The sequence below is a fragment of the Mus musculus genome, chromosome 8, assembly GCF_000001635.26.
Source record: "Mus musculus strain C57BL/6J chromosome 8, GRCm38.p6 C57BL/6J".
Taxonomy (NCBI): domain Eukaryota; kingdom Metazoa; phylum Chordata; class Mammalia; order Rodentia; family Muridae; genus Mus; species Mus musculus.
The window spans coordinates 99,385,995-99,402,889 of NC_000074.6; the positions used below are offsets into that span (position 1 = coordinate 99,385,995).

At 38.8% G+C, this 16,895-nt stretch overlaps 1 protein-coding gene across 8 annotated transcripts in view; it reads right to left on the reverse strand.

Moving 5' to 3' along the window:
- Window positions 1-16,895, reverse strand: part of Cdh8 (cadherin 8) — a 393,196-nt gene that overhangs the window by 361,524 nt on the left and 14,777 nt on the right. For all 8 annotated transcript variants that reach the window (NR_133570.1, NM_001285914.1, NM_001285913.1 and 5 more), the window contains one exon: window positions 14,732-15,183. Coding sequence is in view for 7 of the 8 variants with exons in the window: in NM_001285914.1 (NP_001272843.1) it covers window positions 14,732-14,983 (252 nt within the window). In the remaining variant the exon portion in view is untranslated. The remainder of the gene's footprint in view (window positions 1-14,731; window positions 15,184-16,895) is intronic.

Below are 16,895 nucleotides of genomic sequence, written 5' to 3' on the forward strand. Positions count from 1 at the left end.
ATATGCATGTGCTCAGATTCATTTGTAAACTTCCCACAGCCTCCTCAAGGCCAGTTTAAATTTAAAATCAATTGCACAGATTAAGTTGCTTCTGTGACCAAATTCAACAAAGATACATCCCAACTCAATAGCTGATTTCTTTGCCAGAGTGTCCCCTGTGCACACTGCATGGATTTGGACTTAACCTGGATGATGTAACAAGGGCATGAAGAAAGGGCAGATACATAGAAACATATACCAAATCAGATGAACCATGCGCAAACAACTATGTAATAATCCAAATCACCACCTTGCTTTGTTATATTAAGTCTGAGAAGAAGAGCTTAGCTAAGCTGATAGGAGGTCTCTGGAGGAGAAGCTGAGTTGCAGTCATCTGGCAGCAGTGGGTGGAACAAGTAATATTATTTCTACCTTTCCATGTCTTCTGTAAAACATATTGGAGATCATAAATATGAAATATAAGATACAATAATTTCAGATATTCGGTGTTAAGCCATTATGTTCCTGATCAGCTTTGAAGCAAATGATCACAACTCTGTTTTGGGCATCAACAGCAAGGACACATATAAGGTTCAAAAGCCAACATTTTCTTCCTAAAAGTTTAAGAAGAGAGAACATCATGTCTGTGGGTTCACTCAAATTGGCTTGACTTCCTGCTGAGACTGACCAGCTGTGGCTATTCAGCAAATGTCATGCATCAAAATAAAAGTGCATTTATCCTCAAAAAAAAAAAAAGGAAGGAAACAAAGAAAATAAAAGAAAAGAAGAGGAGAGGGAGGAAGAGGAGAAGGAACTACTACTACATGGTCAGAACTGGCTTCTATGTATGTGTCAACCTATTTGAGCACATCTGTTCACAGGCTAAAACAGAGCAGTCTCCATTTGGTGGAACACAACAGTCCTCCTGGAATCCAGTCAATATTCTTCTCCTCTACCACAACCACTGCCGCCCTCTCCCCTCCTCCCTTTCCCTTTCCCTTTTCTCCTCCCTTCTCCAGTATCTCACAAATACCCCTTCCCAAGCTTGACCTTCCTCATGCCTGTGTGTCTTTTACCACTTTCTACTTTCTATCATTTTTCAATCCTTATTTATTTGGATTTCCATGTAAATATTGATTGCTCTGTATGCCTTCAGCATCATTCCTACTTTTTTTTTTATACTCTGGCATGTCTTAGTTAAGGTTTCTATTGATGTGATAAAATGCCTGTGACCAAAATCAACTTCAACCTTTGGAGGGAAAGGTTGATTTCATTTTATATTTACAGGTAAAAGGCCATCATTGAAGGGAGTCAGGGCAGGAACTTTTAGCCTCTAGGTGATGCAGAGGCCAAGGAGCAATGCTGCTTTACCTTGACTTGCTCAGTCTGCTTCCTTATAGCAGAGACACGAGGTTCCACAACCTTCAGTGATACGGGCCCTCCACATCTGTCATTAATCAAGAAAATGGCCTATAGACTTGCCCAAAGGACAATCCAGTGATGGCATTTCCCCAATTTTGCTTCCCTAGTCTTGAATGATTCGTGTGTGTGTAAAGTTACCATAACACTGACCTACATGGGGTGTCCAAATTGTGACAGGACTCTATCATCTACATACATCCTCAAACCCCTACCCTGGGTTGCATGAAACTTATGAGCCACACATTGTACATGTCAAAATATCAATTCCTTTGTGACTGCAAAGCATTTCCAGAATTTTGTCTCACTGTGTGTTTACAGCATGGCTCTGTGGTTTGTATGTTTTGATTGCATTCCATGTTGTTTGTATGGATATAGTCATGGGATGTGCTGGAGCACCCATGTCTCCATGTTCACTGTTTTATATTTCAGTTTCTTCTTTCTGTTATCTTTCTCTCAAAAAGATTAAATAGAAAAATAGATGAGCTTATTTATACACATTCCTGCTAATCTAAGTGGTATACTGAATTGGGAAATGCCTATTTAAAATAATCAGAACATCCGCTTAAGACTCTAATGACAGAAAAGTTAGAAAGAAGTCATGGGAAACAATAGCCGTGATCAAGAAGACAAGTCATAGCAAACATGCATGGTTTCTGTAAGAAAAAAAAAGAGTTTCAAAGGGCTGATTAAAAATGTTCTTACAAAAGCAGAATTGCAACCAGAAGATGAGATCTTGCCAATATTCTGCTGCCCTGCAATAATACACACATGAACTTACACATGCATTCCCGGTGTGTATATTCTCTCTGTCTCTCTGTCTCTGTCTCTGTCTCTGTCTCTGTTTCTCTTTCACACACACACACACACACACACACAAACACTCACATACACACACTCACATACACACACTCACACAATGCCACACATCACATCCACAAACACACTCTCACAGAAAAGCACATGCTCACATAAACATACACATACACGTGCGCACGTGCGTGCGCGCGCACACACACACACACACACACACACACACACACACACACACACACACACGGCAGACTATTGCAATGAGAAAATCACTTACAGGCTTAGGCTCACACAAGCACACAAAAGGAAAGGTGAAGAAAGACTTCACTATAAATAACCCTGCCACGTTCTAAATAAAGCCTTTGGGTAGCTGGGGAGTCTGACTTGCTTTGAGGAGTTATTGGATTTGGTCAATTTTAATAGCCATGTTTGCTCTTTCCCTAAATTACTTTTCCTCAGAGACTTGTCTAAAGGCATGAGAGGTTTCTTTTCAGTGGACCCAGTGGATAAAGTGTGCCAGCAGCAAAGAACATGACCAGGACACTCAGAGGAACATCATTATGTTCATGGTTGAAAAGCAAGAAGAGGAACAGAACAAGTAAAAAAGAAAGGCACAGAATACACAGATATACAGAGTTACAAATGGCCACAAGAAGTCACTGCAAAGAGCAATGAATTTCTCTCCACCTCTGCAGCATGGGCGATACAGCCCAGCAGCTCAGATTCCAGCATTCAGGGGACTGTTACTGAATAATTCAGCATTAGCACAATTAGTTCAGGGGACTTGAGGGTACAAGCACTTTGTCTTCTTTTAGCTCCTGTCTATGTGGACAGGATTTTATGTTTCACTCCCCTCAACCATTATACGTTACTTTCTGCTGTTCTGGCGGTTCCCACTTTAAGAAAAGCCTAGAAAATTGCACACTTCTTACCAAAGACTTTAGTGAGTGAATTAATGCCTCAGCTTTCGGGGAGCTAAGAACCACACCAGGCTCAGAAAAACCATTTCTCTATCCTCACCCAGATCACTAAAAAGTGACTGCATTAGGAAATCTTAATTCTCATAGTTACAAAGTGAGGGACAGTAGCAACCTGCAAATTTATTTAAAGAAACTAGGAAGATGCCTAAAATATCAACAAAAGTATTCACTAGCTAATGCGTTCTCCACATTCTTTTCTTTTCTTTCAGGAGACCGCGATGATTATATATTTGCAGGCACAATAACCATTAAAGCAATTAGGTTACATGTAGACGATCGATAGTACATACGTGTATAGAAGAATAAATGATCTTTTAAAAATATGTGTGTCTGTGCATGTTCATGTTTGAAGGCGCTGATGTTTGCATGCTATGGCACACCTGTGAAGGTCAGAGTACAACAAATACTTGTTCGGAACAGGTTATTTTGTTTGTGCATGGCTATCTTTGCCAAGCTAGCTGAACTCCAAGCTTCCTGGAGTTGTCCTGTCTCTTCTTCTCACTACAGGACTGCTGAGATTGCAAAGCTGTACTAGCATCACATCTGGCTTTACATGTGTTCTGATGATCTGAAGTCAGGTCCAGGCTCCTGCAGTAAACACATTAACCAGTGTGCCATATTCTTATACTCTACATATGCTTTTTTTTTTCTGCTATAAGGATCCCCCTGCTTGTCCAGGCTTGTCTTTAAGTTTATCTGTCCCAGTTTCCCTAGGATTGAGATTATACATGTGTCTCACCGTGCCTGGTGTACCACATATTTTAAAATGAGAATGAAAACTGAGATAAATACCGTGCTGACCCTCCTATATTTAGAAAACAGCCCATAAATCAATGTGAATATGAGATTAGTCCTTCCTGGGCCTAAGCTGCATGAGTATCATCTCCCTATAAAGAAAATGATGCAGTCACCCCATGCAGATGCCTCAAGCACGTGCTTTCTCACTTAAGCTTTGCAACTCAATCATCTCTAATATATGATAAACTATTACCAAGCCATTATATTCTAATCATGAGACTATAACTTGGTATTCATGAGTGGTCGTACTTTCCTCATCTGCATATTGGGGGTCTCACCTTAGGACATTGAGAACTTACCTCTTAGGATTCAGGTGATGTAATGTTACCATGGTTACCAAAGAAAGCTTTGAAGTGTCCTGCCCAAATTTGACTCCTGCTTTATCATTCACTTATTGTTTGTCGAACGTGTGCATTCTAATGGCTTTAAGTCTTCTTGTTAGTAACTCCTAACATGCTAATGAGTACATAGTGCATTTCCCAGTGGTTTGCTGTGAAACTTGACTGGCAACCTTGATAAAAGTTTCACAGTGCAAACCCTCAAAAATACTATCTGCTTACCTGGTGGCTTGAAAACTGATTTTCCTTCTCCTCCTTAATATCTCTGAACCATACCATGGATTTCATATTCACCACAATGATATTCACACCAAAAACTGTCTATGCCACAGAGCTGTTTTTTTTTGTTTTGTTTTGTTTTGTTTTGTTTTGTTTTGTTGAGATTAGAAAGAAATAGAAATATGCACCCATTGTTTTACTCCCTGCTCTTTCCCAATCTTTCTAAGCTTTTCTGAGCAAGCTCATTTGGATTCTGCTATTGTCTCCACTGAAGCCCAGTGACATTTGATCCTCTGTAGCTTCCAGAGCACATCTGCAGAACTCTGGTAAATACAGACAGAAAGGGAAGGAGCCCATAGCTCTGAGGAAGGAACAGGTAACATTAACACTTGGTGTTGGAGGTAAAGGGCACAGGGATTCTTTCCTTTGACTTTCCATACAAAACCAGTGACAGAGAAAGGAGTCCTGTCTCGCCTTTTACCTACCACATGGGTTCAAATGGGATAAGCAACTATTTGCTCCCGAATCATCCTCGGAAGATTTTTCAAACACCATCACTGAGACTATTCTGTTTTATTTTTGTTAGTCTTGATGTCAGGAGCAAAAGTATATAAATAATTGTGAAAAAATTATTCAGTAGCAAACATCATTGTTCAGACCATTGTGGGGCTGAATGACAACTGGTGAACCAACTGAAAACTGTGTTCTTTTTTATGTTTTTGTAATATTTACATGTATTGCTTTGGCATTTATAACTGAGTGTTTTATTGGTTAAATATGAAGTATATTTAAATATTTAATGCTTTCATGTGCACAAAAATGACCTGGAGATACAAGGAAAATAAGGTTTGATTCAGTAAATCAGGATGTACACATGTTGAACTCCAACTCTCACAAGCTCCCAGGCATGGTCACTGCTGGGGACCTGAAGAGCTCACACTGAGCCATAAGAATGCAGTCTATCATATTTCTTCTCCAGGTTATAGCATCAAAAGTTTTATGAATGTTTTGTAACCTCAGGAGGGAAGTTGAGTGTTTATCAAAGAACATTCCCACATCTTAACTGAACATTTAGATCTTTGCCTGTTGACAAAATTGCCTTTATTTCAAAATATATGAAGACATGAGGACGTGAGTGGACTATGCTGGAGGTGTGGAGGTGAATTTAAATGACATAAACAGATAAAGTATACTTCAGTATAAGGAAAATGCCACCTTCTAGGAAACATGTATAGCCAGGCAAAATAAGACCTTGGAAACTCTTTAGCACACTGACCTGTCTTAAATGGCAAAATTCTATAATTAATATTTCTGGGTATTTCTTATTTTCTGAAAAGTTTAAGAGAGCATGTAAACGGACTATAGTACCTAAAGACTTACAAGGTAATTTCCTACTTAAAGACCGTATATAACGCCTTTACATCTGCTTAATAATTGGTCTGCTCCATGGTAATGAAAGTCATTTACTATGCCTTCAGCAGTGCAGAAACATTGAATGTTCTTTCTTCCTCGTTGCATGAAATGATTAAATATGTTTAGCAGAGTAATTGATTAATTGATGATATTCACCATTCACCAGCCAAGTGTGTAAGATAGGTGTAGCTCTTCCTTTTCTATATAAGATTTATTTACAAACTTAATTTCAAATGAAGTAAGATTTCTAAGAATTTATTATAGATGGATGGTACTCTGAGGTTTTTTAAAAATTGAGCTGAACACCACTACCATTTATTTTCAGGAATTTCAAAGCTTTTAATATAATTATAATGTTATGAAAATAAAATGCAGAAAATTATTTTGTAAACAAAGTGGTAATCTGGCCATACATACTGGAAATGAAGATTGATTATATCAGACCATCTTGCCTGCCTGGAGGTTTACTTATTAATCTGAATCAATGTCAAGAATTAATTCTTCACTTTGCATAAAGAGCTTGCCAGGATGGCACTTTCTCATTACATATTTGGATTTTTTTATGAGCTTGGGTTATTTTCAATTTGATAAATACTTATATAAAAGCAGTGGATAGTGATTAGCATTCTCTTAAGTTACAGCAAAAAAAATAAAGAGTACTTCAGAGTCTAGGTTTTGTTCAAGGGTAACAGAAGATGGGAATAGAAGGATGGATAGCTGTGGGATGGGTGCTAACAAGTTATTAGGTTAGTAATTATTAGAACACACACGTACATTCAATTTTTGAATAGATACATTTCACACAAGTATGCTAATAAATATTTTCACATTAATATATGTCAGATTCTTTGTATCACACATGTATATTATGATTCTATTCTATGCACATTTTATTCCTCATTTCTGACAATTATGACCTTGGTACATGTTCTAAATGTGTCATTCTTGAATTTTCAGAGCCACCATTCCATTCTGTTATGTAAATAATCCTCTAGTTATTTGGTTCTTGAGTCCACATGCAATATTCCTATGGCTTTTAGTTCATCCCTGGAAAATAATAGGAATTGATTCTCTATTCTAAGTACAGGATAACTTTTGCTTCTTATTTATGAAGTAGGATTACATAGTCTGATTATTTTACCCATAAGCATATACTGTAATTTTGTTACAATTAGGTAACACATAAGGATCAATGAAATAACCCTTGAATGAATGATGAAATATACAAGAATTGTTATTATAAGTCTGAATTGATTTATTGCTCAGATTATCTACAGAAGTAAGCCTAAGTTATTCTCTTACCACGTTTGTATTGTAGGGGTAGGTGAGAAAATTATTTTTGACGCTTCTACTTTTTTTTTTCCTGTAGTGATAGGACGTAACATAAGCACCCCAGTCTATTTCATATTTATACTATGTATGGAATAGTACAGTATATATAATGTACAGATTTAAAATGTGAGAAAGTGCAATTTATGTTTTTTTCTTTATGTCTTCTCAAAATCATTTTACAAATACAAAATATGCATGTGACATCTCTTGTTCATTTCTGAAAGGACAAATATCTCACCTATGCCCTCATAAGAGTTTTGTCAATAAAGTACAAATGACTTTATTTGGGCACATAAGCACAAGTATTTCAGTAGCTTTTTAGTAATATAGCAACATGATTATTGTAATTTATGAGAATAAAACTGCAAAGCCATAGTATAGTTGGGCAGATTAAACCTATTACCTAATCCCCTTTTAAAGATGTAGCGAAGTGGGTGAAAGAGTGAGGCTTCGGGAATAATAACCAAGAAGATGTCTGAGATCTCCTTCTCTAACAAACTCAGTTAATGCTGAATGTGCACTTGTGAGTGTTCATTGTGTTCTTAAATGGGCATGCATGTATCTGTATAAGCGTGCCTGTGTAGTTGTACCTGTGTATACACCTGCTTATGAACTGGTGAATTTTGATGACTGAGATTTGACCTTTATTTATACCACCATCAAATGATATTCAACTGCTCTGAGATGCCTGTTATTTCCAAGTCAGGACACTGAGCAAAAGCCAGGCAACATTTGTTGTTTGGCCAGATTGAGAGACATAATGCTGACTTGCATTTTGCCAAAATATGGGTGCACACAGCTCTGTCAGAGTTGGCAGAAGCTTCGCAGAACTGACAGTGAACTGTTCTTGCAAGGCCAAAGATACAATTTGGCTGTGGCTGAGTCGCCCAGTGCTCTTAACATGCAAAGGCCTGGCAAAAATAATGGCATGTCAAGTGCAATTTTCCTACTGGCCGCTGACACCGTAAACTGTAATATAGTGTAATTACTTGGCATCCCATGTCCTTCATACTAAGTACCACCCAAGTTACAGGGAAGAGGGAAGGTTAGAAGGTCAAATTTAAAGAGAGAAAATGAGTCAGTGCCTTGGAGGAAGAGGATTATAAATAGACAGAAGAGGCATCACCAGTGAGAAATTTACATCCAAATAAGGAACGCATCAGAAGCCCAGGTAGGAGGGAAACAGGGAGCAGAGAAAGCACAGGAATTTATGTAAAAGAAAGATTTAGGATAGAATAATGCTGACCACCTGGACTGCCAGCTACCTTTGTTCAAAAATAAAGCAATATGAGAAAAGAAGGGTCATATGGGCCACAGAAAAAGGGCTGCAGCGACATGGGGTGAAAAGCGAGGGAAGGTTACATGTCCCTGCTCTGTGAGCATTTATATCTAAAGCATCAGTGACTGGGTATATTTTCAAACTACTTGAGAGTGGAGCTGAATTAAAATCTGATCTATCTCCCACAGATCCTTACTTGTCCTTTGTATAAAAGACCCCAGTCCTAAAACTTTGCTTTGCAGTACCAAAGAGTACAAAAGACTGAAAATGTACCAGTGTAAGAATGTGCATGTCCTTGCACGTGTGCACACATACATACACACACAAACACACACACTCACACACCACACACACAGAGGGTGTGTGTGTCATATGTCTTAGTGAGAATAGTAATACCATCACTTGGGTAGCCAAAGGCAATTGTAGACTCAATAGCTAAATGGCACATAGTACCAACCCAAACTACAGTATGCCTAACAGAATTATATGAGAGACGAGGAAGCCAAGAATGGAGACCTTGTGAATAATGCATGAAACTGGGAAACTTCTAGAAGAGGCCCCAGAGAACTCTGTTGTCCTATAAGGCCTGCCAGGTGCACCATGGACATGGGAGTGGCTTGAAAATGACTCTCACCAGAACCCAACTTTTCTGGTACCCTGATTTCAGACTATTAGTGTCCAACATCATAAGAAGTTCCTCTGGTTTATCTACCTTGTAGGATAAGCTCTGTCATTACCACTGAATGATGTCTTCTTGGCATCCTCTGTGCCCCAGAGATAATTTTGGGCAGGCCATGTCAGGGATGCTTTATTTTTTCATCATGTGTCTTTTCCCACATGTTTAATGAGTCACATCTCACAGTTTAATTGTTGGCAACATGTCATGTGCCGACAGATTAGGTTACTGCCCTCTCTTTGCTCTCATCCAACCACATAACATCACTTAGAACACTTCCTAAATTTACTATGACGTTTATTTAAGGGATGTTTGGTACCAGTCTCCTCCTGATACAGATCTCTGTTCATTCTGTGCTGAGATTCCACTGACATTGTAGGAGATGTAGTATGTAGATATTAAATACACAGTTATGTTATCTCTCTATCTGCTGACTCCCTTACTGCAGAGGCCTCTCAAGATGATGCTCATTTGGCTATGAGAACACAGGCATACACAATCTACCACAAGGGCATTGGTTTTTTTCTGAGTTGCAAGCTTGATTAAAACCCACTGTTGAGTTTCTCTCTTTCCTTCCTACCACCATATAATATAAGATTATTTGGTTGAGGAGTCTCATGAGCTGTTATGTTCTTTGTCAGAATTCCCAGAAAAAAAAATCAGTTCTGGGAATGGGTAGTGACATGAAGCATTCAGTATTTACACACTTACAAATAGACTAGGTGGAAATTTCTTCCACAGACATCTGTAAAGAGGAATGGAGCTGGCTAGGGTGGTATTTGTCCTTAATAAATTCTGAAAGATCATACCTAATCTACTTTGAACAAAAAGCACTGACAAAAGTTTGAAATATGTTTCTTGTCACTGGTGAGAGACTGAGCTCTAAAGAGATGATCCGGCAACCTTTTTGAAAAATAACTCAGAAGTGCACTTTCCGCCTTCACTACATTAAAATCAGTACATAGTCACAAGTGGGGAAGTCTCCATTTGGTATAGAAATATGTAAAAGTACATGAAAATATTGTATTTAAATTCTTTACTGAAATATGCCACTTGTATTACTCTAATTGACTTATATGACTTCTCCAAGCTCCTTTAATATTTAGGGAGGCTGTCCATTAGGGTGAATGCATTCATATGAAATTTTATTGAAATTTTCTTAGTAGGCAGACAGCTTTCTGTACTGCCGGACATTTGGTCTATGCAACAATGGACACAAATGAACCACTTTTAAAAAGACGTCCATTCTGGCAGCAGACCAATAATAAACATAGCATGGAATATGTTAGATGATAATTGTAAAGGAAGGACAAACTTAGAGCATAGATAAAGAACAGGAAATATTGGAGGAGGCACAACCATCTATAAGACAAAATGCACAGAGATGGGCTCTCTAAAGATGACTTCTACTTCTTTCTACTTTAACAAGAAATACAAAGACTTGTTTCTTGTTTCTGACTAAGGAAATGGTCTGTCATCTTTCTTTATGTCCATAAATCCATATTAGTTGTCTTTAACTCATGTGGCCATATATAAATAGCTATGAATGTGGTAAAATACAAAACTGTACACTTAGATAAATTATTATAGTATATTTTTGTAATCAGTATAAAGGTTTTTTTGTTTTGTTTTGTTTTTATTGTTTTTGTTTGTTTGTTTGTTTGTTTGTTTTTGTTTTTTGTTTTTGAGACAGGGTTTCTCTGTATAGCCCTGGCTTTTCTGGTCACTGTGTAGACCAGGCTGACCTACAGAACTCAGAAATCTGCCTGCCTCTGCTTCCCAAGTGCTGGGATTAAAGGCATGCGCCACCACCACCCGGCCAGCATAAAGTATTTGAGTGAGGACTTTGCACATGACAATGCGATACCACAATGTCAAAGAGTTGGATACCCTCTGACAAATTGCACCAGTATCCTTCCTTTCTAGGCTGTCCTACCAGACCAAGAACCTCGAGCCCTTACTCAGACACCCCTACACAGATCATAATAATCGTAGATGAGAGAAGAAAGTCTTTTTTTTTTTTGGCTCCATAGTCTTGTGTTCACTGAGAGAGTTATCAGTGCTTTTGTTGTTGTTGCGTGGCTTGTTTATTTTTGTTTAACCTATCTATTATATCTACTACAACCACGTACAACACACACACAGACACACACACAGACATACACACACACACACAACACATTTAAGAACATATTTTAAGTATAATTATTATATGACAAACATTATACAGCTAGCAGTTCACTCATATTTAAATATAATTATTTGCACAATCCTCCAAAAGCTTAAATAAATTCCCTAGCATTAACACCCAGGGAATGACAACGTCATTGTTCAAAGCTGTAGAGAGTCTGTCTCTAACTTAGGTTCTTTTTGCACAGCCAGCTGCCACCAATATGTAAAAACAGAACCTGTATAATATAAAGGTGTATGTGCAATCTTGAAGATCCAATTGCTCAAAGGCTGGCACTGCCCTTGAGCTTGAACTCAGCCCACTAGGTTGAGGCCCCCAACATAGCGACTTGCAGGAGGGCCTTTTAAAGAGCAGGTATGCTCATAGGTAACTAATGCTTCTCAGCTGGTTCCCGGGGAGAAGCTCTGCGGCAGAGTGGTTTAAAGAGTCAGATGTGGAAGACTGTGCAGAAAGATAAAACATCATAAAACACCAGTGAGCGCCCCAACGTGGATCATGCCTGCACTCAACCTGACTCGTAATCTGAAACAGTAACCTGAAATAGATTTTTAGCTTTACAAAAGCCCACAATTCACAAAATTAGGGCTGTCATACTTTAGGAACAATCTGATTTTTAAAGGGAAATACGTGCAATTGAAGCTATTTGAAGCAAAATTCTTCAAAAAAATATTGTAATTGGTATTAAACAATTGCTTCGGGAGCTGCCTATAATTATGAGCGGGCAGAACCTACGGATCAGGTTTTCTACCTGCTCTATTCCATGCAATGTCTGTTACTAAGACTCAAGAGCATGATGCTTATTTCAAAGGCCTAGGGTTCACTGGCATTTTTATCATTCAAACAAGCAAGACACCCCAGGCGTTGGGAAGTCACACAGAAACCCTGAATACCTGGCTGTTTGACTCTGACATTTTCAATTCGTTTTAGAAATGGGTATGAAATCAGCCATCAGATACTACATTTAAAAAATGGTTTAATTGCCTTTTCTATTCATTTAAAAATGGAATGCTCTTCAGTTATTTACATTATGCAGGACATGTCTTAATTGATTCACCGTCATAATAACATAACTATTTGAATCAGGGGAGAATCATCCATCCATTAACTACATATGCATGTATGCATGTGATTCCAGAATTTCATACGGGATGAAAACTGCTTGCCTTAGAGCTGGTTAAAGAAAAGTTGAATATAGAGAAGGATGAATGTACTGATTTTGTATCCTATACACACAAGTCAAGTGCAAATTATAAACCCCTGGTACTCAGTGACTGAAACATAATATGGTATGATGGTTGAAATTATTATCTTGGGAATCACCGCCATGATTTAATTTCATGTAGTACATTCACTTGTGCTGTATTCATAATCTGGTTTATTAATGTATCTAAGCATCAGTTTTTTTGCTTTTATACATATGATAAAGCTAATGAGGAAGTCTGTATCCAGAACCTACGGGACTAGATGCGATTTGGAATTCAGAACTTCACCCATTTTTAGAAACATATTAAAGCACATAAACTATAGAGTAAGGAACAACCTCTGCGGGGTCCAGGGCAGCACCCTGTAATCAACTGCATTAACATCTCTGCAGTGAAGTACAGGAACAGCCACTGTAATGGGATACATTATGACTATAAATAGCCTCAACTCACTTCTGCTACCAGCGTTTATATCATGAAAATCTTTCGTGGATTTTTTTTTTCCATTTTAAGAAAAGGGGATTATAAATCTGCTTTAGTGCATATATTTTATAAGTGTTTGTGCACATATATAGACTCACATATACACCTATGCCTATATGATCAACCATTGTTAAAGTCAAAAAGTCTTTGCCAGCAAAGTGTTTTTGTAATAGCAATTCATACCTAGTAAACAGTCAATATTAACCAGAATGTGAGATCTTTGGCAGCAAAGATCTCTGCTTTTGTTTGGATACTCCCAAGAGCCTATTTCCAGTGCCTGGTACATATGTTCAATTCCAGCAAGCCAAGTATAATAACACATAGTACCTCCACACCTTTTGTGTCAAGGTAAGACTAAACATGTGAATCCCCTGAGAAGAGGAAGCCTTGAGGAGGCTCAATTGTTCCGCAAGACAAGAAAGCACAGCAAGAAACCAGAAGCCCCTAGTGAGGTGCAAGGCATTCAGGCTACAGCCCTGCTACAGCCCTGCTATAGTCACTGAATTTGGAAAAGGAACGCACCATTCACTTCTAGACATGGCTTATCAGGAAAGTCAGCCTTTGTCAGTTCACGGTGAGAGGAAAAACAAAACAAAACAAAACAAAACAAAAACGCTTGTAAACTTTTCTGTTTTAAAAGTTGCTTATCAGGTACCCTGGTAGTACAGTGTCCTTGAACTTCTGATCTCCCCCCCCCCCCCCTGTGGATTATCATTACTTACCACCAAGTCCAGGGCTTCTTACCTGTTAGGCAACAATGTTCCCAACATGATTAGCTCCTTAGCAAATTACTAGAATTCAAACTATGATAATAGATAATACGATAATGAGCAAGAACGTACAGATTATTCCGAGGACTGAACACACACATGCCTTTGAAGTGCTGCAATATAATTTCGGAGGGCCACGGGGCCTGTGTCTGCATGACAAACTGCAAAGCTAACAAATCAACGGAAACACAGAGTAACACACGCAGGCAAACACAGGTCCTCGCTACTGAACTAGAATCTTCCTTCTATGCATTTGATTCCACATGGGGGGTGACTAAACGGATGCTCTATGATGTCACTGCAAGGCCTTGCCCAGCATTTGTGTTGCAAATATTGTTTCCATTTTTTTTTCTAGGTGCTGAAATGGCAATCAATGAAATTCAAAGAATAAAAATCTAACTGAAAATTGGTGTATAGAACCTTAAGATAAGAGAAAAATCATATTTGACATTTGCTATGATAGGAATTCAAACCAGACAAAACGGCCTACAACTTCCAAGTACTAGATCCAAATGCAAGAATCTAGAGAAAAGGATTGTAAAGAGTTCTCACATACATGAGAATGCAGTTTGCTTATTTACGAATTACCTAAGTATCATGTGGTCTCTTGAAAAAGGGCAAGCTAGGCTGGTGGCGATGCGAAAACTGACATTTCCTAAAGGAACGTTTTTAAACTGTGGGATTATTCATATTGCTAAAGAAACCAACAGGTTAGCTCACTAACCATCTGGTCTAAAGGATTTACAGTTAAGTGTGACAACAAACTGTGGAGAGCCTGAAATGAAACATTTAAAGACCAGGAACAGGCCCTGAAATGGTAGTTTTAAAATGAAGCTTACCCGGCCAACGAGAATCGGTTCAGGTCCAGAAAATTCTTCCAGGACAAACATTTGATTCCAAACCCAGCCTCTTTTGGAGCGGCTCAAAATCCGCATGTCTTCACTCTGCCTGCTTAGTTCCAAAGGGGATCCAGTAGTTAAAACGTGAGCCTGATTCATCGGAGCCGTGTATACACAAGAAGGGAGGGTAATCCATAATATTATTAATGGAGTCCAGAGGTCCATGAGCGTCTCAGCTAGCCTTTCTGGCATGGTCCCACCAGTTAAGCAAATCAGCGCGAAAATGAGACAATTATTTTTTTTGCCTCGGGTCTGAAGCCATCCAATTCATCACGCACTGCGAAGCGGGTTACTTACAGCTCTGCCACGTGTTCAGAGAACCGGGAAACAGACATGTCTAAGCAGCTTTTCAAAGACCACGATCCATTGACCTTCCTTTTCATTGAAGTTTTCTGCAAAAACAAGAGGGAAGAATGATAAGGGTGCATAGTTATTGGTTTGAAGACAAAATTCTGCTTTGCAGAAACACATAAAAGCAAACAGGTGATGAGCAGTTCCCAAATTCTTGAGTTCAGAAAGGGGACCAAAGGAACCAGAACAAATAGGCTAATAAACTCATTTATATGTAAACATCACTTGGGTCCTAGCTCTCATTCCATTGCCAAGTCTCCTGCTAAAACCTGCTTTAAATGACAGAGTGATGTTCTTTTTTTTTCCTTTTTTAAAATTTTTAATTAGATATTTCCTTCATTTACATATCCAATGCTACCCCAAAAGTCCCCCCATACCCCCCCACTCCCACTTCTTGGCCCTGGCATTCCCCTGTACTAAGGCATATAAAGTTTGCACGACCAATGGGCCTCTCTTTCCACTGATGGCCAACTAGGCCATCTTCTGATACATATGCAGTTAGAGACACAAGACAGAGTGATGTTGTAAACAAACAATATCTTCCCTACTTATCATTGACACTTCCTTCTTCTGTCAGTCCCCTCCCTCCCATCTCTTTCTGTCTCCCTCGTGTCTCTGTCTTTCTGTGTCTCTGTCTCTTTGTGTTTCTCTCTGTCTCTCTCTGTCTCTCTCTCTCTCTGTCTCTCTGTCTCTGTCTGTCTCTGTCTCTCTGTCTGTCTGTCTCTCTCTCCCCGTCTCTCTCATTCTCTACGTTTTCTGTAATGCTACATGGGATGCCTGTCAACTACAACTTGTCTCCCTGCCCCTTTTGTATCTCTGTATGAACTTGTTCAAGAAAACCCATACTTCGTTTTTAAGAAACTGGCCTTCAGTAACTAAATGCCATAATTTAAAAAATTAGAAATGAAGAAAGGATGTTTTTTTTTCCACCCAACAGGTTTCATAGCCTTGACTATCAGTTGCAATCAGGAAGGACTGTTCACAACTAATGCCAGATACTAATAATGAAGGGGAAAAATTAGAGTTTATCCAGAGAGAGTTCTCTAATGTCCAGTCTGTGTGCTATGAGTAAGGCAGTGTCCATGCCCCTAAGCTAAATGTAGCATCGAATGGGAGGTTTTAATGATGAAAAGCTCCTTTGAGAATGAAATATGGCAAAAATACAATTTTCAGTGGAAGGAATTTAAAGATAGATAGAGAGGGAAAAAGAGGATCCTTATTACCTGAGGTGTCAAATGCATTTTTTGCTTACCTTCAGCATAGCAAGATGTGTTTCTTCCCACTCAAAAAATTATTTTTAAAGAAATGATGTTCACTGCAGATTCCTGAGAAAAGCCTGGCTGAATTAGATTAAGTGGAAAAATAATTCCTGGGGACACTATCTGGGATGGTGTGTCTGAGGGAATTCATAATAGGATAGAAAACCTTTCACCTCTAGATCCCTGGTTCCATTCTGGCTCAGAATGTGAAAGCAAGGACATTATTAACATTGGTTGGGCTGGCAAATGGCCTTATTGGAGCCAGCTGAAAGGGACAGGAATTCTACTGTAAACACCTTGGTTTGGGGACTAACTAGGTGGCCTAAGGAATGATCCTGCTCAGCCCAACATTGGGACTTACACCTAGAAAGGACCTAACCCTGAGAATGCACAGAGCATCAATGCAAGGAGCAGCTATTTGGGAGATAGAGAAATTTCAATAGCTTTCAGTGTGAGAGCAAACCTTAGCAGAGACCGTCTAAGGTCAGTCTCTC